This window comes from Anoplopoma fimbria, chromosome 2, assembly GCF_027596085.1.
Source record: "Anoplopoma fimbria isolate UVic2021 breed Golden Eagle Sablefish chromosome 2, Afim_UVic_2022, whole genome shotgun sequence".
Classification (NCBI taxonomy): Eukaryota; Metazoa; Chordata; class Actinopteri; order Perciformes; family Anoplopomatidae; genus Anoplopoma; species Anoplopoma fimbria.
The window spans coordinates 17,227,179-17,254,324 of record NC_072450.1 but is presented as its reverse complement, the minus strand read 5'-3'; the positions used below and the strand labels follow the sequence as shown (position 1 = coordinate 17,254,324).

The 27,146-nt window shown below is 39.1% G+C and overlaps 1 protein-coding gene across 1 annotated transcript; it reads left to right on the top strand.

The window, feature by feature from the left end:
* The first annotated feature begins 13,624 nt into the window (after nt 1–13,624).
* Nucleotides 13,625–26,067, top strand: LOC129105940 (calretinin-like). The gene is made up of 11 exons (XM_054617220.1): nt 13,625–13,834; nt 20,697–20,773; nt 21,081–21,170; nt 21,297–21,377; nt 22,589–22,645; nt 23,115–23,192; nt 23,758–23,813; nt 23,898–23,937; nt 24,619–24,672; nt 25,370–25,441; nt 25,616–26,067. Exons 1-11 carry the CDS (start codon nt 13,741–13,743, stop codon nt 25,739–25,741), a joined length of 825 nt encoding a protein of 274 aa, XP_054473195.1. The 5' UTR covers nt 13,625–13,740; the 3' UTR covers nt 25,742–26,067.
* Nucleotides 26,068–27,146: the final 1,079 nt, after the last annotated feature.

Sequence of the window (27,146 nt, the reverse complement as noted above, 5' to 3'; positions counted from 1 at the left end):
GAGAATGAAAACAGTGGGAGGAGACAGAACAACAACACAAACCAGAACACAACACATGTAGGCCTACAACATGTATACATACACGACACTGTACGTAACATGTACATAAAACCCTGATAAAATGAAATCAATAGTATCTACCAGACCTATGTATCATTAACCTGTGATGTTAAATAAGGCAAACCTTCACTCCACCAGTAAAATCTCAAAAGCATCCATGTCATTATTTCTATTCTAAAATAATACAAGATTGCTTCATACAAAGCTTTTGACATCCTGCAGGCGACAACATTGTCTGATGATACGAACTTGCAGTGCATGAAAATGCAAATTACTTTCAGCACTTGATCAGTAGAACTCGTCTGTTTCTGAATTCACTGAGGATTTTAGGGAGGTTGAATAAACAATAGTCCGACCCTCAGCACCAAACCTCCTGTCAGTCACAGATGGTTTGTGTTGAAATCCACATCACAAAGTGTTTTACTCTGAAGTGTTATGTTTTAAACACATAAGTTCATCCCAGGAGGGTGGGGATCTCTTTTGTCTTTTTACATTCATTCATTAAATAATAAATTTCTCTCTTTTCTGTCCAATGAGAAAAACGTTCTCTCTACATTTGAAAGGACAGCTTGCGTGGATAGAAGTGTTTTATACTGCATTAGCTCCTGTTGAAACAACATTTCCTGTTCAGATGAGTTCTATTAACTGAGCAGTAGAGCTAGTAGTTCTCAACAAAGCTTTAGAATTATGACCAGAGTGAGATTCTGGCTATGATTACGTACAATGTTAAAGGAAATAACTAAATAAAAGGGGTGGGATGAGCTAACCTTCTCAGGAAGGACAAGGGACCTTTAAACTCTTAGCACCCGAGATATGTTTTCTGTTTTGTCTATGAGACACAACTCAAAGTCTGTCAGAGTGGATTTACATTGGCTCAATACAAATCTGTTTCACAGAGTAAACTTCTCACAGGGCTGGCCTGAGCTCTTTTCACACTACATGAAAGGTTTGACTCACAGAGATTTGTTAAAGTAGTCACATTTTTGGCTCAATTCCCTGATAACGGGACTGTTTTGCATCTTTTGAATATCTGTTTCTAGAGGATTTGGGGTTTTGGGGCCTTATGTTTGTGTTGAAACACACAAACGTATGTTACTACATATTCCAGCCCAGTTCATGTGTTCGTGGTCAGTTTGTCTTCGTTTCAGGTTGGACCCCAGTTTTAAGTGTCTCCGAATGCTGTAAGCTTTTGGATGAAATCATAGCACAGTTTCTGCTGACTGATATTTTTTTCCGCATTTAGGTCCGTCCCCTGATACCTGCTCTCCAGAATGTGACATGGATAGCTTCTCTCAACACAAAGGTCAGTGTTACAAATAAATGCCAGAAATACACAACACAATATAAAACTTATACAGTGAATAAAACAAAGAGATATAAGAACAAATTACACACTACTAAGGAGCTGTTGAGTAAAAAAAGATATATTAGCTTCAATAGAATGATGCTGTTTGTAGTACAATCACACAATCTTTCTTACAAAATGAATAAAAATGTGCATTGACAAATAACATGAAGTCCAAGTTTTCTGTTGCTGAGACACCTGGAATATCTATTGTATCTTCCCTAAAAAAAAAAAGAAATCTCCCTCTGCTGAAATGTTTTTGAAACCATACAGAAGAGACGAAATGTCCTTTTTTAAAATAATCACAATGTGCTGGAGTCAAATTAAGAGCTGATACTATTAATTGTTCATATTTAAGTTTCCTTATTGAGAAAAAGTTCAATGAGAAAAGATCTTTCTTACGTCTGTTTAACAGAATAGACAATATCTTCAAATACTGTTTCAGAAACAAAACTAAGTTTACCATTTTTCAAGCGTATTTCCATCTGAAAAGTTCGTTACACACTAGAAAACAAACTGATAGATGGATGACAACTGGAGTCAGATGAACTTCTCATTCAGGTGCACTGCAGAAGACTTTTACTGATCCAACACTATGTTCAAGCAACACTAAGATTCTGAGCACTGGTGTGGCAAAAATGTAACTTCCGGTAAGATGTTGGCCCCAGGGAAAGATTTAGCTTCTGTAACGGTCATCTTAGGCATATTAAATAGACATATACATACACAGTTTGACTCTGAATTCAGCCACTACTCGAGTGCTTGCAAAGAATTATGGCACAAGAAGTAGTGTGATTATATTCTGTGGCGTCTGTTAATGTGAGATATCTGTCTTTTCATATCTCAGCTGCTTTACTTTGTGTAATGCAGGCATTGATGGATGTGTCTGGTAGATGTTTTACAGTGAAGGAGCTGATACTTGCAGTTTTGATTCATCAGCATGTGAATAAGAATAAGAAGCAGAATTTCCTGCAGCATGTCTTCACTTACAGCCCCTGCTAATGAAAAACTGACGAGAGGTTGGTTAAGATGGAACAACCAACCTTCAGTGAAGCAGCACTTTGTTTGTGTTTTAGTGTTAAACCAGGTGTTTTAATAAACCACATACAACAAAATAAAACAATCTGCCTCTATAGATACAAAAGATCAGTATCCTCAGTGTTAAACTATCGTAGACATTTAATTTGTAAACTAGAAAAACAATGCAATACATGCCATCAGTTGATATTAATGATTATCCAACAAGGTACCTTTTGGATATATTCATATGCATTTAATAACAGTACGTAGTTTTTTTGAATAGTTTATATATAATTTTTTTTAGGTGGGATGGCAACATAAAACTAATACAAACTCTCACCCTAATAGGTCAGATAGAAATGACTCTCTTGTTGTTGTCCCGTGTTCAGTCCTGATAAAGATTAGTAATTTGGGTCAACCCCTAACAAACAGACGTATCACTCACCAAATGGTTTTCATTCGTAAATTTAATACCGTCAGAGTTTCTAATGTTTTTGTGGATTACAATTGAAAACGGGATCAGAGAAAATCAGAAAGTCATATTTCACAAATCCCTCTTTCTTGTCTGACACCAACCGCCCACACAACTAAATAAATCAGCCAGATTAATTCAAATCCATTATTTCCCAAGAACAGGAAGAGAAAGCAAATAAATATTGTGTACAGAGAGTCTCTTTAAAATGTCAGCGTTTGATAAAAAGGAAGGTGTGTGTGTGTGTGTGTGTGTGTGTGTGTGTGTGTGTGTGTGTGTGTGTGTGTGTGTGTGTGTGTGTGTGTGTGTGTGTGTGTGTGTGTGTGTGTGTGTGTGTGTGTGTGTGTGTGTGTGACTGAGTCATGTGATTGGGTTGTATTGTGTACCAGAAAAGTAATCTGTCCTCACAGCAATATTTCTGTGTCACCAATCTGTGTACTTGCTACAGTCCAATCTCTGTGAATGAAGTCATCAGATGGTGACCTTGTGAACTGTGTCCTGAACTCAGTACAAGTAGGTCAGTCTGTATCCATTCACATGGAAGGAAAACAAATATTAAAGACCATATTAAAGCTGTTCACAGGGTAAATATGGTGAAAAAGAAGTAGATGATGAATCAGAAGCATATTGACAATAATGGACTTTCAAGTGAGCAGTGAACTAAATGTTAACAAAACATACATGTCAGTATAAATGTGACAAAATAACAGCAATTATAACTGATGTAAATGTCACGTTGACTCTTTGATTCTGTGAGTGCTTTTGTTTGGCTGCTGAATGGAGACTCGCTTCTTTGCTCTGCTGTCTACGGAGACAAGACGTTGACAGATCAGGTGAAGTGAAACTCTTGTTATGTAACAAAAATAAGGCAGCGGGACAGGAAACCTGTGAGGAGGAGAGTTGTGTTCCTCAGAGGGTTTTCAGCTCAGTCAATCAGTTGTCTCTCTGTGATGTCTTTTCAAGAGAACGCTGTCTTGCTTGTTAGTCTCGCTTCGCTACTGCAATCGTCAATCTATGAGAGACAAAAAGAAGGGAAACAGTAGCGAAAGTATTAGCATTCCTCAACACATCCTCAGCACAACAAAATAACTACTAAGCTCCCTGTTTTTATTCATTGTTTTCTCGATCTTGTCAGGGTTATAAGCCTAAATATTGGATTTGCAAGGTGTTTAGCACAGCTTTGCAAGGCCTCATCTGTACTGACTATTAATTTATGTATTGCTCCAGGACTGTTAAGGGTGAGAGGTTTAAGCTTTTTGTTTCAGACCCAGGCAAAATCAAGGTCTCAGGCAGCCCGGTTCAAGTTTAGTTCCTCATTGTGGGACAAGGCTTTATAGACAGCAATGTTGGTCTGTTAGTCTGTTGGTCCACCACTTTGGTCCGGACTAAAATATCTCAACATCTACTGGGATGTTGTTCAAACTTTTGAACAGACATGGTCCACAGAGAATGTATCCTAGGAGAGATCCATTGAGCTCTAGCGCCACCATCAGGTTCACAATTGTTGCTTTGAGGGATTTGACAACCATTGGATGGAACCTAATCATTTAGCAGGTTCAAATAAATATTTCTTTCACTTTGGCTTTACAACAAATACCAGCCAAATAATGACATTTATACTTGTAATGCATGCTAGCAATTAACTAAAATCCTGCTAGCATGCCTGTAGACTCTGATTATTTAAGCTTTTTTTTGGCATACAACAGTTATAAACTCAAAACTCAAACTTTATAATAAACGTCACATATATCGGTACATAAATGAAGTTTGACCTCTGTGTTTGACCTGTAGCAAATCACACCCAGAGCCAATGCAGTAAACCTAAACCTGTTTATACATGACTTATTTTTCTGTAGTCATTATAATATAGTATATGACAACAGAAAAGGACAATGAGTTGTGAATGTGAAATACATCTTAACATATCATATTTTTTTCTAAGGGCCGATGGTTTTGAAATAGTGGAGAGAGAGTCTGTTTACAGGATAAATGTTGAGGATGACAGTAATGTTTCAGCTCCAACCTGACGAGGAACAAAGTAAATCAACACACCACTAAGCAATCACGGAGAGCATCTGTTCTCTGTCACAGCGACTCTGCAGCGATGCAAACGAGTCGCTCGCTTTCCTCCTGCAGCTGTTGTCTGACAACAAACTCTCTTGGTCCGTTCTATAGGCATAAGATGGATCACCTTAAAAGGCAGAGATGACGAATCAATCTCTGGATTAGAAAAAGAGATATGGGCCATGTCACATCTGGCAAAACAGACACAAACAGGAATTTAGAAATGACTGCAATTCAAATTATAAACAGGAATATGAACAAAAATGAAAAACAATTTACTGGTGAAGTTACTGTCATGGCTGAGGAGGCTTTTACTATTTACAGCCTGAAGTATAGCCTATTGAGCTCTGTTGAACAATTACTGGTTAAGATGAAGCTCAGCTATTTTCTGCAGTTTAAAGGAACAAAGTAAGTAAAAATAAAACTGTGAAGTAATGTGAATGTAATCCAACCAAAGATGGGTTGACTGGAAATAATAAGATACTTATAAACTGTGACATCTGCAGATAATGTTTAAAGTGAATAATATGTATATTCCTATTTTAATCCTCGAGACCACATTGAAAATCTTTGGGAGGGAAGAATTAATTAATCCAATTTTTATTTACAGTGAGGGCGTTTGGTTTTAGTCCTTCATGAGGTTGTAGATACAGCTTTGGTGTCTGTAGGGACAAATTAAAAACTCGTCTGAAGAGAAAAGAGGGATTTGGGGTCACAAATCTTTCGTTGTGGCAGGTGTTTTCTACTCGTAAACAATAGCAACCAATTAACCTCTGACACCCGGCCAGAATTGAAGTGTCAATGGTTGTCGATTCTTGGAAATACTGCAGTTTAGTTCCTGTTCTAATGGCTCATTTTATGGATTGAGTATGTAAATCATGCTGGATGGTCTCAGATTTATTGCCAAAGCACAACGGTCTTTGGTTTTGTCTTCTTAAAATGCTAATCAGTTTAACTCTCTTCTCTGGTACTCCTGTTTTTTACCTGACAGTCAGCTGTGCGGAGAGGAACCAGCAGTTAATGCAGATCATGAAACACAAACTCTGTCATACACGAGCTATGAAGCTGCCTACAGAACATTAGATGTATTAACACTAAATGTACTGGGGGTTTACAATGTTTTCTAAACTATTAGAATTACATCTTACTACAACAATGACACCTGAAAATCAATCATTTGATTTGAACAGATCTCAAAATGATGCTTACATTGACATTTTATGAGTATCACAGGTTTAAATAAGCTGCAAAAGTATTTTTTTTATGTATTTGTTAAAATATATTTTTGAATGAATGCAGACTATGTCACAGTTTCTATACATGTGTAAAGAAAATGTATTCAATTATGGACTTTCTTCTTTTTAGTTTTTTAAACTTAAAAATCAAACCCATAACACCAATTAAATTAAGAAAAGTAAGGATATTATAAGAATAAGAATAAGAAGAAAATATTTGTAAATAGTTCGACTCAAAGGGACAGTTTATCAATAAATAAATGAATACACAATACACAATGTTGTTTTCATTTGATAGACCCATAAAGTGACTGGAGGGATGAATAATTTCTATCTGCAGAGCAATGTGTGGTTTCAGATGAACTGATAGATTATCACACCGTGCTGTGATCCTGTACAGTAACACGATTAAAAAGTGTAACTTCCGTTTGTTCTGCTGGAAAACAAACTCAAGTTTATGTAAAAATGAATCTGATAATGCTGTTTGGAGCAAAAAACTTCAAATGCAGGTTCTGAACCCCTGGTGTTATTAAAGGATGACCTGAGGGACCAGATGATGAAGGCTGTGGGTTACTAACTCTGTGTACTGTGGGTCAAACAAAACCTCATGCATAGGAACAAATGCAAATACTGTTTAATCAAAGCTACACGATGCAAATACATGAAGCAGTGTTTGTGTGTGACAGGGTGGACACAGACAAATGTCTCATACTGAGTTCACTTGAGGATAATTTGATGTTGAGACATTTTATTACTCTAATAAATACACTGTTAATCACTGTATATCTTTATAGATAAATTAATTGGAAGAAAGGTATGGGTGACTGTAAAAACAATCAGCTTTATTTAAAGTCTGAGACGTCAATTTTCTGCTGACAGTGCGTGTTAGTCGGGATATTTCTCTGTGAAATCAGAAATTAATCTGGTGTGGCTAAAACCCGCCTGGCCTCTATTCAGAGCCAGCAGCTTGCACTTTGAGCTCATTGTGTCATATTCTGTCCAAAATAAAAACACGATGGAGCCAAAGCTTTAAATGAGCAGCTGCCAAAAACAGTGTGTGAAGCTGCTGAGTGTCTGTTGGGTCACGCATGTTCTCCAACAGTCTGGCAGCTAAATCACAGCTCATATGGCTCGCACTGGGTTTTAGTTTAATTTGATTAATTTGTTTCAACACTTGTAATCACAGGGACTGATGCCTGACTTCAACAACTGTTTTTTCTCTTCTACATTATGTTTGAACAATCACAATCAATGGCTGATAGATACACACTTTGCCAGTGTTGTTTACTGTACACTGGTGTCTCTCTCTCTCTTTGCATGAAGGCGGATCGATAGACCTCTGTTCACCTCTGAATTGAATTGACTCCATAAAAGGGATTGCTTAGACAGAGGTGGGGGCACAGGGCACAAATCAGCCCTCAGGGACAACGTGTTGTTGGCATTCAATATGTGCACACACAAACACTACACACCAATCTGAAGATATGTTTGCTCAGGTATGTATACTGCTCTTTCATATGAGCTTGTGGGAGTGCTTGCTGCGCTTCAGTGCATTTGCTTATGGAGGCCTGTCAACACAAAATGATTCATCACAGCGCTGAACTCTTTTAGTTCTCCTCCATGTGTGTGATCCACATTTGTCTGCACAGATTCGTTTTTCTTCTCTCAAAAAACACTGGTGATGAAGAGTGGTGGTTGCAGGTCATCACAGATGGAGAGCATAGTGAGCCTTTACTCTTTGTTTATGTGTCAGGCCAAACTCCTGCTCTATGACACCCTGGAAACCACCATCCACATTATTTGATGTATTGTGAGTCTGGTCAAAACCAGTTAGCTTAGTTTAATGTAAAGATTGGAAACAGCTAGCCTGGCTCTGTCCAGTGGTAACAAAATCCACTTTTATGCACCTTTAAAACTCACAATTTACACCTTACATGTTATGTGCCGGACTATTTCTTGACTGCACATAGTAACTTCCTGGAGTGTCATCGCTATGAGACTTCAAATTAAGAAATAATGCAACTAATTACTCCCCTGTAAAACCACAACCGGTTCGATAATGCAGCTTCGTATGTGACAGATATGGGAGCGGTATCAATCCTATCATCTGTCTCTTTGCAAGAAAGGGAGTTAGTGTATTTGCCAAAGTTTTGATAAATTGCTATTAGTCAAAGTTCTGCGTGAAAATAAAGAAAAGGTGTGTGTGTGTGTGTGTGTGTGTGTGTGTGTGTGTGTGTGTGTGTGTGTGTGTGTGTGTGTGTGTGTGTGTGTGTGTGTGTGTGTGTGTGTGCACGCTCTCAACCTCACCAGTACTATGTGTCTTTTCTGACTAACTTTAAATAATAACTAGCTGACTATGCATTTTTATCGTTTTTTATCCAAACATTATTGCCTCAATGCAGCTCTCACTGTTGCATCATGAGAACAAATAATCACCCCTTTTCTCAGGTGACATTATCATTAGCGGTTGTGTTGTTTTTGCAGTTGAGAAATGTGCTCTTGGGAGGTCCAGTGTCTTAATTGTTCCCCACGGAGGGGAGGGAGAACACATCGACCTGCCTGCCCACAGAGATATGCAATTCTCCTCCTCACAGCTCAGCTAACTCACAAATATAATTTTATCATGTGAAAATATCTGCTGATCTTAATGCCTGCATCGTTTGTGAGATACCTCACGGAGATGCTTTCGTCACATTGTGAGATCAGCTCCGAACTCAGCAGGAGACCCCAGTGTCATGGTGGTGTTTTCTGTTATCACTACGTGTGATTTTCTACATATTTGTTGCCTGTATGAATGGCACGCAGTAAATGATGATGCAGTTTTTCTCATTGTAAGGTCTTTATCTGTTCCGGCATTCGGAAGGGAAATAATCACAACACAATCTGCCAAATAGACTGAAAATTGGACTGTGCTTTATCTGTTTCCAGCTTTTGGTAACTCCAACATTTTCTAACTCTGATTATCACTAGCTACTCCGTCCACATTGTGAAGCTGATAAAAATGGCTGATTACTGCGATGAGGCACCCTGTCACTCTAATTTACACAAATCGTACACTCCCACTCTGACTTCTGCTCAACCGTATTAACGCAGGAGCAAATGTCTCTGGCAGTCAAACCCAGAAAGACTAATCTAATCTACATGCACACTTCCACATAAATAACCCCACACTGTGATATTCATTCCTACCAACAGTATGCACATTTTGTGTTTATTGTTCCTCTGAGCGTGTAATTATGCAGTTTTAGATGTTTGTTATCTCAGTAGCATCCCTTTAGTGAGGAGGACTAAGGTGTAATTCATTATTTCAGCTGATACCTGATCAGCTGAGTGATCAGGGTTGGGCTTTGTTGGAGGTTTGATAGTGAGGAAGTGAAGGTTCAGGTTTGGTGATCATCAGAGAGCACATTAACGTGCCAGTCCTGAGTGTTTGTGGAGCTAATGATGATGACAGATGGGAGACAAACAGCCACATGGATAACTGCACTGTTACTCACTGCGGCCTGATTGGACAGCCTCCTGGCCGTTCAGGAGAATGATGGTCTGCTGAATTGTGTATGATGTTGTGTCGTGGTGATGTATGTAGTGAATACTAGTTGTAGGCATATTGTAAATGCAATCATCGGCATGCAGTTACCTTGCATACTGGGTGTACCTCCACATACTGAGTGTGGAGGTAGATAGATATTATAGAGATTATACTTTATTGTCCCCATGGGGGGATTTGGCTCTACAAAGCAAGACCCATCAACACATATAGGAACACACAAGCAAACAAAAAATATGAATACAGCTAATACAAATACAAACATACACAGCCAGAGGCATCAGTTAGTGTCTAGTTTTTTCGTACCCCAGTACATCCTTTTTGCTCTTTACTTATTTGGGGATACTGTTTTAAATTCTAGCTGATACAGACACAAAGGAGTTCTTAAACTGATTTAATTTACACCTCTGAGCTCTGGGTCTTCTGCCTGACGGTTTCTCTTTACCTGTTTAAGTACACACTGGTCCAAGAGAGACTGGAGATATGATTATCTTATTTACCGATGATTTTTATTGCAGTCTGAACCAAATGTGATAACGGTGCAGGACTAATCCAACATGGATGGCTCCCACCTCAGGAAATTTAGTTTGCTTCTCACTCACTGGTTCTGGGTCGGTGTTATTCGTACTGGAATGAATTGACACAACAATGTGTTTGAAGGAAAAAAAAACATCATGCTCATTGCTGATCCCTCTTCGCCACTTCAGCTCCAGCTGCCCTGCATCACCCTGATCATTCTTAGTCTTCCTGGTGGTCCCTGTCCCTTGGATGTGAGGAGGCTCATTGAACTTATTGGAATCATGACTGATGCAATAAAGCTCACAGATTCAATATTTTATAGAAGAAGAGACAGCATGTTTCCCTCTCTTCTCTACAAGCTCTTTATTTTTGTTATTCAACGTCTGCTCTCTTCTTATTAATTCACCGGGTGGGTCATCTCTTTGGTTTGTGTGCTGTTGGTTGATCAGATATCAGAATGAGGTACAGAGAGATTCAACCATGACTGCATGCTGGAGGTAACACAGTGCACGGAAACATCAATGACTCCCTCACCGGGCAGCTGCTGCCAAACACACACACACACACACACACACACACACACGCACACACACACACTCTCACACACACATCTGCTACAAAATCACTTTGTAAAATGCATCAGTATACTGGACTTTGCATCATGAGTGTCTCCTTCTGTGCTCATGTAAATCAGCTACTGACTTTCTCTCACTGTGGATATGCGGAGCATGAGGTTACATTTATGCAGGGAAGGCAGTTGAATAGCTGCATTTGTATTATTTAGAAGAGGCTAATGTTTAATGATGTGTTTTGGCCTCCACAATTTTCAAAAGTCTTATCATATGAACCTCAAAAAGAAACGAACAAAATAAAACCAAACCTTTGGCAATGTTGTGCCTCACTCTTTCTTCTCAAAAAGGTTAAAATTGGTGTTGAGTTTTTAAAAAAAAAACACTTCTTTAGGATTAATGTCAGTGTCTGTTAGAAAAGGAATAGGAAGTTAATCCTTGGAGGCTTCATGACACAACAGCTTTAGTTTTAAGAAACACTGAAAACACAAAGCTTTGTACAGAAATTACAAAATGGATGTCAGAATACACAACTATAACTTGAGTTTTCACAGAGTTCCCTTTAAATATAAAACTGATCTGATAAAGGCACCATGCCACAAATGCGTAAGCATATTTATATTGTGATGTGAAATAAATAAACAAGTGAAATGCATTTTAGCCTCCTTGACTTACAAATCTGGGATGTACCTTTTTCCAAAAACATTTATTGTAATATGCTCATTGAACTTTGAGTTTAGGATGCCACCATAAATCCAATTGTTAAAGCACATCCTCCTTTTCATATACATTTTATATTAAAGCTTTGATTGCACTTTAGGTTACTTAATGGGAAGTGTAGAGAGGGTGAAATGGCTTTCATTGATTGAAGCAGGACAGATGTGGTGAAACAGCAGCCGACACTGGAGGTAATAATCATCCATAACAGAAACCATTGACCCACAGTTCCAACCTGCAGTAACTAACTGTCTGTCTTTATTTAAATTAGAACATATTGTGTTCATTCAGTTCAATTTGCCACAAGAACAAGAACTATTAAGTGTGCACTCTGACTATGGCTAATCTTTTTATTATTTTTTAAATAATCAGTTTAGTTCATGCATAAATGCAAACAGGATTTGTGCACTTGATCTTGCATAATTCTGCATAACACCAAAGACGCAACATTGTTGTTGCGTTTCAGAAAATTAAATTAAATGGAACTGAAAAGCCTCTTACTGTAAACACCTGCTGCCTGCAACATTTCCATATCCTGCTTTTTCCTCCAGTGTTAACCATCAACATTAAGCCAATCTAAATTTCACATGATACATTTAATACAGCATTAACAGGACTGCATAATTATCCATAATCTGCAATCCACGAAATGTTTAATAACTGGCATGCAAAGTCAACGCCACATTGGCTCCTGTTTATGATTCAAATTGTTTGTGTGTCTGTGCACATAATGTGTGCAGCACGTGTGTGCTATATGTAAGTACATGAGCGTGATGCTCATATAAACATGACCCTTTTCCATTTGAAAGGTGATCAGAGGTGCATTAACATCTTTGTCCCTTATCCATCATCGTCGCTCACACACATTATTCATCCCATCACTTCACCTCCAGCACTTTCAACAGAGAGCCTTCAGAGCTCTAAAACAAACCCCATACATTTATCTTATTATTATTCATGCTGTTTAGGCTTTACGATGAAATTTTCTATAAATATCTCCCCCCTCTCAGTCTCTTTCCCCTCCCTTGCTTTCTGTCTATCACACATACACATACAGTAGTTGTACATGTGCACTTATCCTACACACACACACTTTTTTTTCTCCAACTCTCTCTCTGTTTGTTTTCTCCCATTTCTCTCTGATCAGCAGCATACAGCTCTGCAGGGAGGAGATAAAGAGTCTTCTTCTTCTTCTGCATCCTCTAAATCTGAACACCCTCCCCCCACCACAGCTCCCATCCTTCACACCAGCTTGTGGGGACCAAACTGGAGAAGGGAGATGCACCACAGGAGGAGAAGATGAGAAAAAGATAGGAATGCATGGCTCACCCCTGCAAAATGAACAAAAGGCATGTAGGTGATTTAGTAACAGCCGCTGCTGCTGCTGCTGCTGCTGCTTGGATTTACGCCAAAAGTGGGTTCGATTGGCCAAGGAGACTGAGTGCCCCTCCGACCTCCGCAGGCCAGGAAGAATGATGGAGTGTTTGAAAGGTTGAGGGAGGGAGGATATGAAAGTAAAAGCTGAGAATGGAGGGAGGTTGTAGTCTCATTTGTGACATCTGATAGGTTAAATAGGTCAAAACTCAGATAGTAGACATAGCAGACAGTGTAGGAAGATGAATGAAAAATGCGGCCCTCACTGGAGCATGAGATGCACATCACATTTTTTTATTGTTACTTCTCCAGAGGTGCTGTGGCCGCTGTGGTGGGATATTTAATCTATTTAGGGGTTCTTTGATGAATGGCTGTGCAGGGAGATAAAGTACTGGAAGAGACAGGGATGACATAGATCCTTCAAGATCCACTGGAGCCAGCAGGGCGCCTCACTAGAGGATAAATTGTTTGATGTAATTCTCTCCTCATAGGAACAGCAGGATTGGATGATGTATAATGATCCTGCTATCAAACCTGCAGCCTGGACAGCAGTTAATGGTAACACATGTGCAAAGCCCAGGAGAGCCTTCCTTCTCCTCCTCCTCCTCCTCCTCCTCCTCCTGTAATTGGTCTCCTGCCTGCAGGCTCTGCTCCGGATGAACGCACCCCCGTGTGGCGGGCAGGAGAAGTGCGGACGCCGCGGGGAGTTTAAAAGCCACAGCTGAGGAGGAGCTGCCCACAGTACGGAGGAGCTGCACGCCGGGAAAAGTTTACCTCGAACTATTACACTCGACTCAAAGGAGGGAGAAACAGCAAAGATGGCAACTCAAGCACAGCAGTCGCCCCACCTGCACCTGGCTGAGATCACCGCGGCGCAGTTCATCGACATCTGGAAACATTTTGACGCAGACGGTCAGTGCGCGCAGGTGTCCACCAGTCTGATGACTGTGGCATCTATTGAGTGATCAATTTATATATATTAGAAGCTAAATAGATATAATTCCGATGTGTGTGTTATTAGAATGTCAGTTTTGATGTTTTTAATAAAAAATTCCAGTGAGAATTTAAATATTCTTAAAATAAATAGCTTTTCCAGAGAAAAGCAGCATGAACAATATGACTGCATATTACTACTATAGTGTGACAAAATAGGTAGTAAAATTCGCTCCAGCTTTATGGAAAATGAATATTAACTATAGAAACATTTTTAATTTCAGTGTTAAGTTTTCAAATGTACTCGATTTAAAAAAAAAAAAAAAAAAAAAAAAAAAAGTGTGCGTCTGCATCAAACTGTGACTGCTCTTCTGTACGATGGTATCACTTTGATAATATCGTTTATGTTGTGAGTTACTGCACATCCTGTGATCGAAATGTGTCATTGACGGTGTTTTTAGACTCTGAAGAGAGAAATCAATTTGACTCAGAGTTAAGTTATAGAGAGGATGATGGAGAAAAGATGGAGATGGGGGAGGGAGATGAACGAAAAAGAAGAATGAGAGAGTGAAGGAGAGATGGGGGAGGGATAAAATGATGCAAAGGAGGGAGGACGAGAGAGAGAGAGAGAGAGAGAGAGAGAGAGAGATGGGGGGGTGGGGGGTGAAAAGGTGAGAGAGAGGAGAGGATGAAGCCTCTGAATCTGAGCGCTTACTGAGAATGAACTGGATGGATGGAAGGTGTGTGTGTGTGTGTGTGTGTGTGTGTGTGTGTGTGTGTGTGTGTGTGTGTGTGTGTGTGTGTGTGTGTGTGTGTGTGGCCTACATATAAGGCTACATATGCAACTGATTAGTTGTTCAAGTCATTTTTTTTTTAGAGTAAATAAGCCAAACACTTTGTTTTGCTGAAATTTTTGCTCTTTTTATGGTCATCTATAATATTACACTGAATATCTTCCGGGTATTAACGGTTATTTTTGGCATTATTGGGCAAACATTCGATAATAACCTTCAACACATTCTTACAATTTGAAAAAACAGCCGTCAACCTGCAGCTCTCACGTCCATTCTCATTCCCATAGCATCAAATACAGACTCTTTGTCACACCCTCTGCTGCTGATACCGATGCACAAGGATCCTTTAAACTCTGTATGAGATGCACCGGGCTTTCAAGTAACAACAATGAGATAAGATAAGATAAGATACTCCTTTATTAGTCCCGCAGCGCGGAAATTTGCAATGTAAACCCATCTGTGTCATTATTAGATGCTCAGAGAACCAGGAGATCGATGTTCAAGAGCCAAAATGTTTGTAGTGCATTTGCCGTACATCTGTAAACATTTTTACATTTTATTTAGTTTTTGTACAAATTTTGAGTCCACCCATGTGGTTTTCCTAAACCTAAATAAGTGGTTTTGTTGCCTAAACCTAAGCAAGTGTTGTTGGTTGAATTCACAACCTTTACCATTCTTTACTGAGACCATACTATGGGCTTTCAATGCGTTAATGCCAAGCTTCAGTGGTGACGAGCTGGAATAAGAAGGTGTTGGCTCTTTTCTGTACTAAGCCCCTCCCACCAGACAAGTATGTACTTCATACAGTAACCTGAAGGAGACCACGAGTAGGCCTACTAGTCATTTATTTCCAGTGCTGGGGGTAACACAGTAATATACTACTTTTATCAGTTACGTGTTACTGATAGGATTCTGGTAATATTATAACATTTACTATGTTAAGTAACATGTTACCACACGATGTTACCCATGGTGCCCCTTCTGCCAGACACACCCTTAATTTATACAATATTTCCAACCAGTGGATTTGTAATGAACTGCAATAAACTTGAGGGTCTGTGTTTTGATTATCAACTATGAAAGAGCCCAACTGGAGAAGTTCAGGGGTTACGTCTTCTGCTAAAGGGTATTACACTCCTTGTAATGCAGGTAGAGAAAACAAAGCATTGCTTTTTGAGGTGCCATTGAGCAATCAGCAGTTGAGCTGTGTTTGAAAATGTTTTGGGAAGTAGAGGGCTGCATCTGCTCAGTATGCAGTGTGCAGTGGTGCGCTCCATGTGGCAGCTGAGTTTTGAATTGCAACTAAACTCTGGCAGTAAACCCCAATGAACTGAGTTAGAAGTACTTGATTACAAGTCACATGATTTAAACACACTCGTACTTCATCATAGATGCTCTGTACTGTATTAAATCACCAGTCATGTGACATTTATTCAGATTAGGAGATCATGATCTAACAGTACACGGTGGTTAACGAGATTCAAGTATACTTTGAGTCAATCAGAGCAAGATTTTTTGTTCTTTCCACATTCTTGGGGGACAACAACAAAACATCCAGAGACACAAATACAGAAATTTGTATCGGTCTAGGACTGTAGTGGTACCCATATGCTGACATGCACAATAAGTTGTGTATACTCCCCTCCTTGGATGCATTTAGTCTCACTTGATTGCTTGTTTTTTGTCTCACTTGGCTAAACCCCGCTCTGCCAGTCAAGCAGGACAGATGAAGCACTCAGTGAAATAATTACTGCTTTAGGTGCCATTGAGTGTTGCTGAGTCACTCGTCACAAGGAGAAAAAACAATACTGTGTGGGCAAATTTGTTAGTTAATATAGTTTTTAATAGTTAGTGTATAAATAATAAATACATTTTGAGCAGAGTAGATCTCTGGATGGGAATGTCAGTTGGTCGTTCCGCCTTTCCGGTCCAGAACGAAACATCTCAACAAATGTTCATGATCCTCAGATGATGTATCTTACGGACTTTGGGGATCCCCTGACTTTTCCCCGCGCCACAATGATTTAAAAAGGTACGGCGATTGCTGTCCAGAAGATTTGGAGCTGGAGCGCACGCATCAAAAGGGGAAGGCCAAGAGCAGATGGCAACAAACCAGAGCAGATGGCAACAAACCACAGCTGGTAGGGTCGTCAAGTTTCTTCTGTACAAGGACAAAGTAGCTTCTCTTAAGAATGCTAGTCACCTAAAAGGAACTAACATCTTTATCAATCACGACTTTACTGAGACTGTCCGTCAAAAGAGAAGGGCTCTCATGCCAGCCATGAGGGCAGCGTGTGAGAAAGGGGAAACTGCCTATCTAAGGCCTGACAGACTGATAACACATCCTCCCACAAGACAACAACGCAGTGAGAAAACCACCAATATTGCAGGCAAGTTGGATCATTAAACCGTACTCTGGCCATCTAACTTCTTACTGCTTGGTGAAATTTAAACATGAGTTCAAAAACTCTTAATATCCCAGGCAAAAGCCTGCTGATAGCTCATGGAAACATTTGTAGGTTAAGAATTAAAATCTATGAATTAAGTTGTGTGATTCGCCCAAACAATATCCATATACTTGCAAAATCTGAGACACATTTAGATCCCTCATTTGAGTATACAGAATTAGCAGTGGATGGATAGTGCAGTTATGAAATATTTAGACTCAATTTGTGAAATGCTGGATAAATCTAGAGATGAAAACAGAGAGGTGTATTTAGTAGGTAATTTAAACATTGATTGGTTAGCTACATGTCCGTTAAAGAATAAGCATTTTACAGGAGACAGTGCTTACAACCTAACACAAACTATTACATTACAAATAAGAAACAGCACAAATAAGAATGGACTAAGATCATCAAAATGTATTGATCACTTCTTCACAAATACCCCTAAACTCTGCTCTAAAGCAGTATCAGTAGCTCTTGGTTTCAGTGATCATTACTTAATAGCACTAGAAAGGAAAACTAAGGTCCCTAAAGCAGCCTGTCGTATTACACACACAAAAAGTCATACAAGTACTTACTGAAATAATCTTTTATGGAGAATGTGAAAAACTCCAACTGTTCAACAGTGTGTCATGAGGAGGACCCAGATTTGGCACTGAGAATATTTATGAGATTATTTATGCAGGTTGGTAGGTCATCACATCAAGCAAACCTGAACATAATAACCAATAGCAAGTTTCTTAACCAAACCAGTTGAGATTGCTAATGACTTCAATAATTATTTCATGAGTAAGGTTGATAATCTCATCGTAAAGGACTGTTACGATTTGCCTCTGATCACGTATCTATTTCAATTTGTCAAATCTTTAAAAAATGCTTAATGAACAGTGTATGCCCAAAGGTCTGTAAAGTGGCAAAAGTGATTCCAATACCAAAGGATAATAAATTAACCTTCACAACTAATAACAGCCGTCCAATTAGTATACTCTCCATTGAATTCAGTGCCACATTTGATGTAATAGACTATGATATTATGATTATTAAACTAAAGAAATATGGTTTCAGCAGAACAGCACTCTCATGGATGGTCAGTTATCTTTCTGAGAGATCGAAGAGAGTCTTTTATAATAGTAGCTTATCAGACTGTAAAAACATCAGCTGTGGGGTTCCACAAGGAAGTAACTTGGGCCCCTTACTCTTCTCTATTTTCACAAATGATTTGCCTCTAGCAATTGAGAATGCCTACATGGTAATGTATTCAGATGACACGACAGTGTATAACACTGCTTCAAACAAAGATGAACTAGTATCCATCTTGAATCATGATCTAGAGGGTATTACAGTCATATGGCCAGCGGCAGCAAAAAAGACAAAAATAAACTACAACTGGTTCAAAACCGAGCTGCCAGATTGGCACCCCAGTGCTCAACAAGAACATATATATCACATATGCACTTAGCCTGTCATGGTTCTCAGTAGAAATTAAACTCCACTACAGCCTTCTCATGTTTTTCAGAAATCTAGTATTTAATCAGACACCTGAATAATTCCTCAACCAAGTACAAAACACATGCAACAGACATAACCATCACACAAGGAATGCTAGCTCAAGTCACTTGATACCTCCAACCCCAAGAACAAACCTCCTTAAGGCACAGTTATCTACTGTTCAATAATGGCTTGGAACTCACTACCTCCACATATAACTTATACAGGTATCAAACTGTCATTTAAAACACAATTTAAGTCCACCTAAGGCCACTGAACATATGATTAGAACTCCATTGCCTTTGTAGACTTATGATCCTTCATTTATGAAGTAATGGACGTATAATGATCATGGTGATCAGAAATTCATCTCCTCCTCAAGATTAATTGTAATCATTTTGGTAATCCTCAGATTTTTTATGTATCACCCACCATCAGGTCAAATACCTGCAAAACCAATGACATTCCCATCAGACTCAGCTGTACCTTACCGTATCTGTTAAGTGATAATTAGCTAATGTTAGCATACTAACATGCTGAACTAAGATGGTACCCATGATAAACATTGTACCTGCTTAACATCACTTGGTTAGCATAATGATCAAGATTACATTTTCCATTGCTTAGACAAAAAGTTCATATATATAACTTTTTTCTTCGTCAAATCTGAACTGATCAAAGATTTTTTTAATGTGTTATAGAAAGCGATAAAGTGAGTAAGTACTGTGCTTATTGTTGAACTGGTGGGTGCAAACCAGCAAATGTCCTATTTTAAACCACACCCTAATTCTCAAAGTCATTTGATATCGCTGATGGAGATAATTCCATTGGTGGACAGAATTTGATTGTTTGACTAACAAGAGATAATCCAGCCATAACTCCGACTGAAAGTAAACTAATGTCAAGAAAAGATAATCAGTATGAGCTTGAATAATGACAACAATATGAAACTGAACTGAAGATGAATGTCACCTCTGTAGCGTCGGCCTGCTTTGTTTCCACACCCAAAGCTTGGTGTCCCTGCAGTGATTTGTTTATATCTAAAACAGCAGCTCAGCCAAAGCCCAGATGGTGATATGGAGCACCTATCAAATACTGTGTGCAAATGAATGGCAGGGCAGGGAGTCGAGAGGAAGGGGGGAGGTGAGGGAGAAAACGATCAGAAAGGAAAGTAGATGAGAGGATAAGAGATTAAGAGATGAAGAGGGGGTGGGAGGTCAGGGTCAATCTCTGCATTTTACTCTGTACATACATCTGCGTTTTATCCCGAATTGAAGCAACAATTCTATTAACGTTTTTTGTATGATAAAAGGCACGACCCCCAACCTCCCCCTGCTGGGCCTGTAGACAGATGTGACCCATTCTTATGATTACAAAGAGAGCTTTGAATGTCCTACATGTTACCCTCTGATTCTCATGGAACCAGTGGAGTAAATTATTGTATTAAAATCATCCCCAGTCATGTGATTGTCATAAGACGTGCAAAACACTGGGGACATAATGCCCCAATAAGCATCAATCTGACTGCACACTTTCACCCTCTTAGGCAAGACAACTCATTATACTGCTTACACTCCAGCTCTTGTGGCTCTTTTTCTTTTTTCCTGCTGCAGCAAATCACTGAATCTCCACAATGCAGAAATGCCAATTTGGCACGATATGTACATGAAAGTGAATATTCTCTTGACATGGGCTTGTTGGTGAGTTTTCAATTAGAAGTTTTTAGTTGTGCAGATTAGATATAGAATGTGTGAATCTTATTTCCCTGTGTTGTAGTTCTCCATTCTCCACTCAAGACATGAATATGACGCATATATTGAATATGAGGCTAAACCAACCAAATATTCACACTGATTAAAGTACAGCTGTGAGCATCTAAAGGTTTTGTACAAACTGCTTACTTGAATCCACTCACAGAGGACTCGAGGTCGGACTAGCCCTCGATGTTTGGAAACTGTTCCAAAATTTTAAGATCCTTATTGACCTTTAATCTTTAGTCCACATCCACAGTCTTTAATCAAACTTTTGAACAGTCAACAAAGCTTCAAGCGACTTAAAAGCTTCATCACATCGTTTGTGCCAAACTAATTTAGTTCCTCTGGTGCCCCGCAGGAAACGGTTACATCGAAGGGAAGGAGCTGGAGAACTTCTTCAAAGAGCTGGAGACTGCGAGACGAGGTGCAGGCGTGGTGAGTGTGTGCACATTTCGGAATACTTATTGAGGTAAATTGACCCAAAGCGATCAATCCATCATTTGACAAAATAAAATATGGGTATATCAATCATAATAAACAACGTTCCTCACTATCTTGAAAGGAAAATGGATGGAATTTCATTTCATACGAGTTGCTGTTGCAAAATTAAGTTGTAATATAGACATCATTTCTCTGGTGGTTGGCTTGGCATGTTTTGAAAGGTTTTTATAAAAGTTTATGTTTAAAATGTAAGGCCGCATTATCATAAGTGTCTTTGATCTGTGATCTGCTGTGGTTGCAGGATCCTACACATGCCACATTCAAAGAAAAGATGAAGGAGTTCATGGCCAACTTTGACAAGAACGCTGATGGGAGAATTGAGATGTCCGAGGTAAGAACTAACTGAAAACCTCCTTTAGTGGTTGAGAGTCTTACATTATATCCACAACATCCCTGGTTTGGATCTAGCTTTCATTGCGTGTGATAACCCTTTATCTGTCATTCTATCTCTTTGTAGTTGGCTCAGCTTCTGCCCACAGAGGAAAACTTCCTGCTCTGTTTCAGAGAGTTTGTGGGATCCAGCGCCGAGTTTATGGCTGTAAGTTTGTATATATTCGTATCGATCTACTTTACCTTATTTATGCTTTTATATATTTATTTATAACTATATATATTAGATCTGCTCTGTCAAGCTCTCGTAGTCATCACATATGATGCAATTTAATGATGGTTGACAAATTTAGATTTTATAATGGACAGCTGAAAAGGACACTCTTAGCCTTCTTCTTTCCCTACTTCTCTGGAAAAACATTGCCCACAGATGAATTGCTTAACTTTACTGAGCTGTGAAATTTTCCCACAAATGCCCCAAGTCGTCAGCGCCGTCTCAGCTCATCCTGTGGGAGACATGTTCAGCTGCCCCGCCATTCCTTTTATTTCCTTAGGACGCCTGTTTCTTGTGAAAACAGTCCAGTAAGGCTGTAAATTGTTAATTTACACCCTTGATGATGTGTCTGGAGTTAAAAAAATGAAAAACATGTTAGAAGTTGTAATGGAGACTGTGCTTCTGCTGCATTTAATATTTTGACAGCTTGAAGCTAACTTAAATTGCCTTGATTGACATTAAATTAACTGAATACACTGTCCTTAAGAGTTATTATCAACCAAACAGGAACTCAAGTCTTAAATAGTTCTGTGATCACTCTAAATCAAAGGTAGTAGGACCTTTAAACAGCAGGAATGTATCGCCGTAAACAGTTGCATATTTGATTCACACTTCTTCTTCGGTTGCATATGTTGAAATAATTAGAGAGAAAACGGTGAGGCATCGGACATCTGGACACACACACACACACACACACACACACACACACACACACACACACACACACACACACACACACACACACACACACACACACACACACACACACACACACACACTCGTGTACTCTTGGGTTGGGCTGAGGGGGGTTTTCAGTGGTGTGATGTTCAGGCCGCTCTGTGTGTTGAAGCTATTCTCAGGCAACCATACATTATGAATGGAGCACAGCTTTCTGCAGGGGAAAGGCAGTGAGTGCTGGAGGGGTTTAGGTATCTATCTTTGATAAGGACTTTGACAAATTCTATATTTACACAATGTCAGATTACACCCTCGTACCTCTGTCATTTCTCTTTACTGTCTCTCTTTCATTAAATCAGGTAATATGTAGAGAATGTGTGTGGGTGTATTTCTTACTGGCTATTGAGGTTAAAGCAGCACGCATGCTTTCTGACAGCTACTGTAACAACATCACTCTTCTCCTGCAGGCCTGGCGGAGGTACGACACTGACCGAAGTGGATACATTGAGTCGAATGAGCTGAAGGTAAAACACAAATAGGCCAAACTCTGCGAAAAGAGCATTAACGCAGATGATCTGACAGCACTCTCACTTAGTTTGAGAGTTGTGGGTTTATAATATCAAAACAAAACAGAGAACACCAGATGAATAGTTGTTTGTGCAGATTAGTCTTTTTTAATTACTGTAAACAGACCTTAGTTTAGATGATGACCAGCTTACGTGTCATGCCAGTGCTAAATCGCTGCTAATGTCCCTACTGGCGGAGATACTCTGAACCTGCACATGTGTGTTATGCTTTCTATTGAAAATCCTCACTGTCGTGTGAAAACAAAACCACGTTGCACATTATTAAAGCAAATACTTTGCTTGCTTTCCCATTTTGAGCTCTCTAGACGTCAACACCATTCATAGTCACCATAACTGATAACTGCCAATCATAAATGCATCGTATCATCTAATCACTGATGGATAGTTTGTTTTTTTCTCTCTTCAGGGTTTCCTGTCAGATCTACTGAAGAAGGCTAACAGAAACTACGATGACAAAAAGCTCAATGAGTACACACAGACAATTGTGAGTATTATCAGGCACAGACTATGTTTTTTCTACTGCTAATAAACATTATAACTGCAAGACTCAAGTCTCTAAAGATTTGTATCAGACTTTTCACTACAGAAACATTTTATTCTACTTATCAATATTTATATGAACATTATAGTGGAACATTGTATATTTTTTGGACTCAATGTCATTTTTAAAAATGTACTGTATACATTTAAACTGTGCCTTATTTATTAATGATACTTTAATGTTCTCAGTGACTAAGAATTAACATAAAACAGAACATTCTTTCCATTTCTGCCAAACATATGCAGGAGTACATTACATCTACGCCCATTTGTTCAAGATGTAGCACCTGGCTGCTACATTTCTACATAATGTAACAACCCTAAAGGCTTTAATTTTAATATACTGAACAACATGAATGTCTGGGTTCCCCCTCCAGCTCAGCTGAAGTGCTGATACATCACTTTACATTCTAAACACTCTCAGTTGCTGCCATTTAAACATGCACGACTGCTTATGTTTTAAGACCTCCTGTTTGCTTTCTCTGATAAGTTCCTTTCTCTCTGTGCAGCTGAGGATGTTTGATCTGAACGGCGATGGTAAGCTGGGCCTCTCTGAGATGGCCAGGTGAGTCTCCACTTTTATTTATTCTGTGTGTACATTTCTAAAGGATACCATCAAGACTAAACCTTCCTTTTTGTTAAACTGCAGGCTCTTGCCGGTCCAGGAAAATTTCCTGATGAAGTTCGAGGTAACACTACTCTCAAATTGATTTTAGTCATAAAGTCCAAACTACTCAGCAGCTGTTGCTCTGATATCAGACAACACTGGAGATTCAGAACAATAAAACATTATTGGATTCACCAAAAGAGGATTATATGTCATCAAATTCTCAATGGACATATGGGACATTGACACAAATGCGTGTTTACTTACGTTATATCCTTTATGAATTAGATATAACAGCATCACATTTCTTTTAAAACTCTTATGTGTCTGGAAACAGCTGTTATCGTCATCCGTTTGAAGAATAACTTTGATTTGCATTTTAAGATAAAACTAGCTCATCCTCGTTCATAGTTTCATGTATATTATTAGTTGGAAGACATATTTGAGAGAATACTTATAACTCCATTCATAGTTCAACATTTGTAGCACAAAGAAAATACTAATCTAGATACATGAACATCTTGAATATGTATTTTGGTAATGTGTGTTGCCATGCGTACATGATAGCATGCAAGAGCAGATCAACAATTTCCTTCTGACAGCGGATTAGTCTGATCAGGATTAACTCAACTCTAGTCCCAGTTATCATAATCTGCATGGATTATTATCGGTTCTGGATCTGGTGGGGCTTTTACCGCTCTTTAGAAATACCCTGCAGTTTCTAACAATTTTTCACTGCATCCTCTCTCTTTCTTTTACAAAGGGGATCAGACTCACAGTCAAAGAATTCGACTCCCTCTTCACCCTCTATGATAAGGTGAACAGATCATGTTTGTCTGTATGTGTTGTTTTATATGCATCTTGTGCGTGTTTGTTGCTGGACGGTCCAATGTAAACAAAGCATTTCCATATTGTCGATGAGGCTGAAAAGTGAGCACACATTGCATCTTATTTATGCACTTTGAGTTATAGTTCCTCGTAATGCCACTTCTCATAACAAGTGTTTGAAAAATGTTCAGTTATTAGTCATGATAGCCAACAACTATTTGGTGAATTTTAATGAAACTTTCTACAGACATTCATGGAGCCCAGAGGATGAATCCTTAAGACATTTTTTTCTTAATTTCTGGTTTTGAGTGAAAGGTTCTCAACAACGAATGGATTGATTTCCATCGAATTCGGTGCACAAATTCATGTCAACCTCAGAATTAATTGTAATACCTTGATCCCCTGACTTTTTATTTAGGATCATCGTCAGGTCAAAATTGTAATTTATCCAGTACTTTATCCAGCATAACTAATGACATTCATTTTGTTCTAATCAGTAAATATTAGCATGCTAAACTATGAAGGTAAATGGTAAGCATTATAGCATTTAGCTCAAAGTGCCACTGTGCCTAAGAACGGATTCAGAGAGCTGCTGGTACTTCTGTAGACTCTGAGTCTCCTTTTTACATAAACTACAGTTATTTCTTCTGTATAATTCCGACCTCTCGTTTCGTCTCTTTCACCAGGATGGTAATGGGTATATTGATGAGCAGGAGCTGGATGCTCTGCTGAAGGACCTCTGCGACAAGAACAAAATGGTAATGAATAGTTAGCCCATTGATTGATCAGTTCAGGTTTCTTTTCTACTTGCCAAATATAGAGCAGAGATGGAACAGCTGCCCGAGATGCCGGTGCACTATACTGCATGTTCTTACCATCCATAGATGACTTTGTACCTGCTGACTTTTTTGTGCCCTTGTCCTTTGTGGCAGGACGTGGACCCGCTGGACACGAAAGGGCTGGTGGGGTACAAGAAGAGCATCATGGCTCTGTCTGATGGAGGGAAACTGTACCGCGCTGAGCTGGAGATTGTCCTCTGCCGGGACTCCACGCTGTGAGCTCCTTGCCTGGGACCCTGCTGTCCTCCCCCACTGCCTCCTCCTTCCTACCTCCTGATGTAACCTGGTGCATGTGTGACCCTTAACCTCGCTACACCACTTAGAGTAAAAACAAAAGTGCTCCTGAGAGCACATAGTGTACCGCCGGCCCTGCCATTTTAGCTTTGTACCCCTCTGAGTTGTATTTATTTTTTGGGATCTTAAAATGCAGTTCCACAGTGACATAGCCATAGCAACGACTACAGGAATATACTGTGTATTTATTTACTTTACTTCCCATTTTTATTATGAATTTTTTACGTTCACCTCATATCTATATGTTCACCTCCCAATGAATTAAAAAAATAATACTTTTGTTCTGTAGCATCTGTTTATTTATTTATATTTATATAATATAATCTTATTTGATGAGGCTTGTACTGTTCTATCAAATATATTGAGAGAATGAATAAATATAAGATAACAACTCTTGTCGAAGTTATTCTCTTGCATTAAATGATCATATCTTCATCTAAACGTGCAGTTACACCTCCGCTATCAGGAGGATCATTTCAACTGCGCCACGGCCTCCACTGAGAAAAATGTGTCTTTTCTTTCAGCGCCGTGTAAAATAATATAATTCCCCCCTACTCTGAGAGTTATGTGGTTCTGGTGAAGATTACAGCTCCGGTTCAGATGCCCAGAGCAAGAGTGTTTTCTCCAGAGTGCTCCACCTTCACTTTCTAATCTCCTGGTAACAGAAAGTGTGATGTAGAAAAGCTTGTGCTGCTCCATTTTTCATAGAGGAGAGTCTCCGAAGCCTCTGTGCGGTTTGAGATGGAGTGAGCAGAGTAGGACAAGCTGAGGGAAACGGGACAAACAAAATACAGCAGCATAATTGTCCCACTCTTTCTACACTCATCTGTCTTTGGAAAATAAAACAAAGATTTACACTTTTATATAAATTGAATATGCCTCTTTTCATAAAATGTGTGTATGTGAGCCTCCTCACCTCCCCTGATTAATAATATTCTCCAAAATAGTACTGATTATATTTGTCTTTATCATATCTTAATGACAATATTAGATTATATATTTACAACTGACCAGAATTACAATAAGACCTTTTAAAATATGCTCAACTAGTTTACTCAAAAAAAGGTCCATTTTCCATTTCTTTCTTTAGGAAAGAGAGTGAACACACCCCCATCCTTCAACCTCATGGAATAGTCGACCTTCCATCAATTAATGATCAGCTGTTTCATCTTTAATTAAACTCACAATCTTTAAAGCACAACCCTTTCACACACAACCATCAATGCAGCCACCCACCTGCACACACACACACACACACACACACACACATACACGCACAAACAATACTGTGTAAACCTCCTTCAGCAAATGTTCAATGTTAGACACGAGG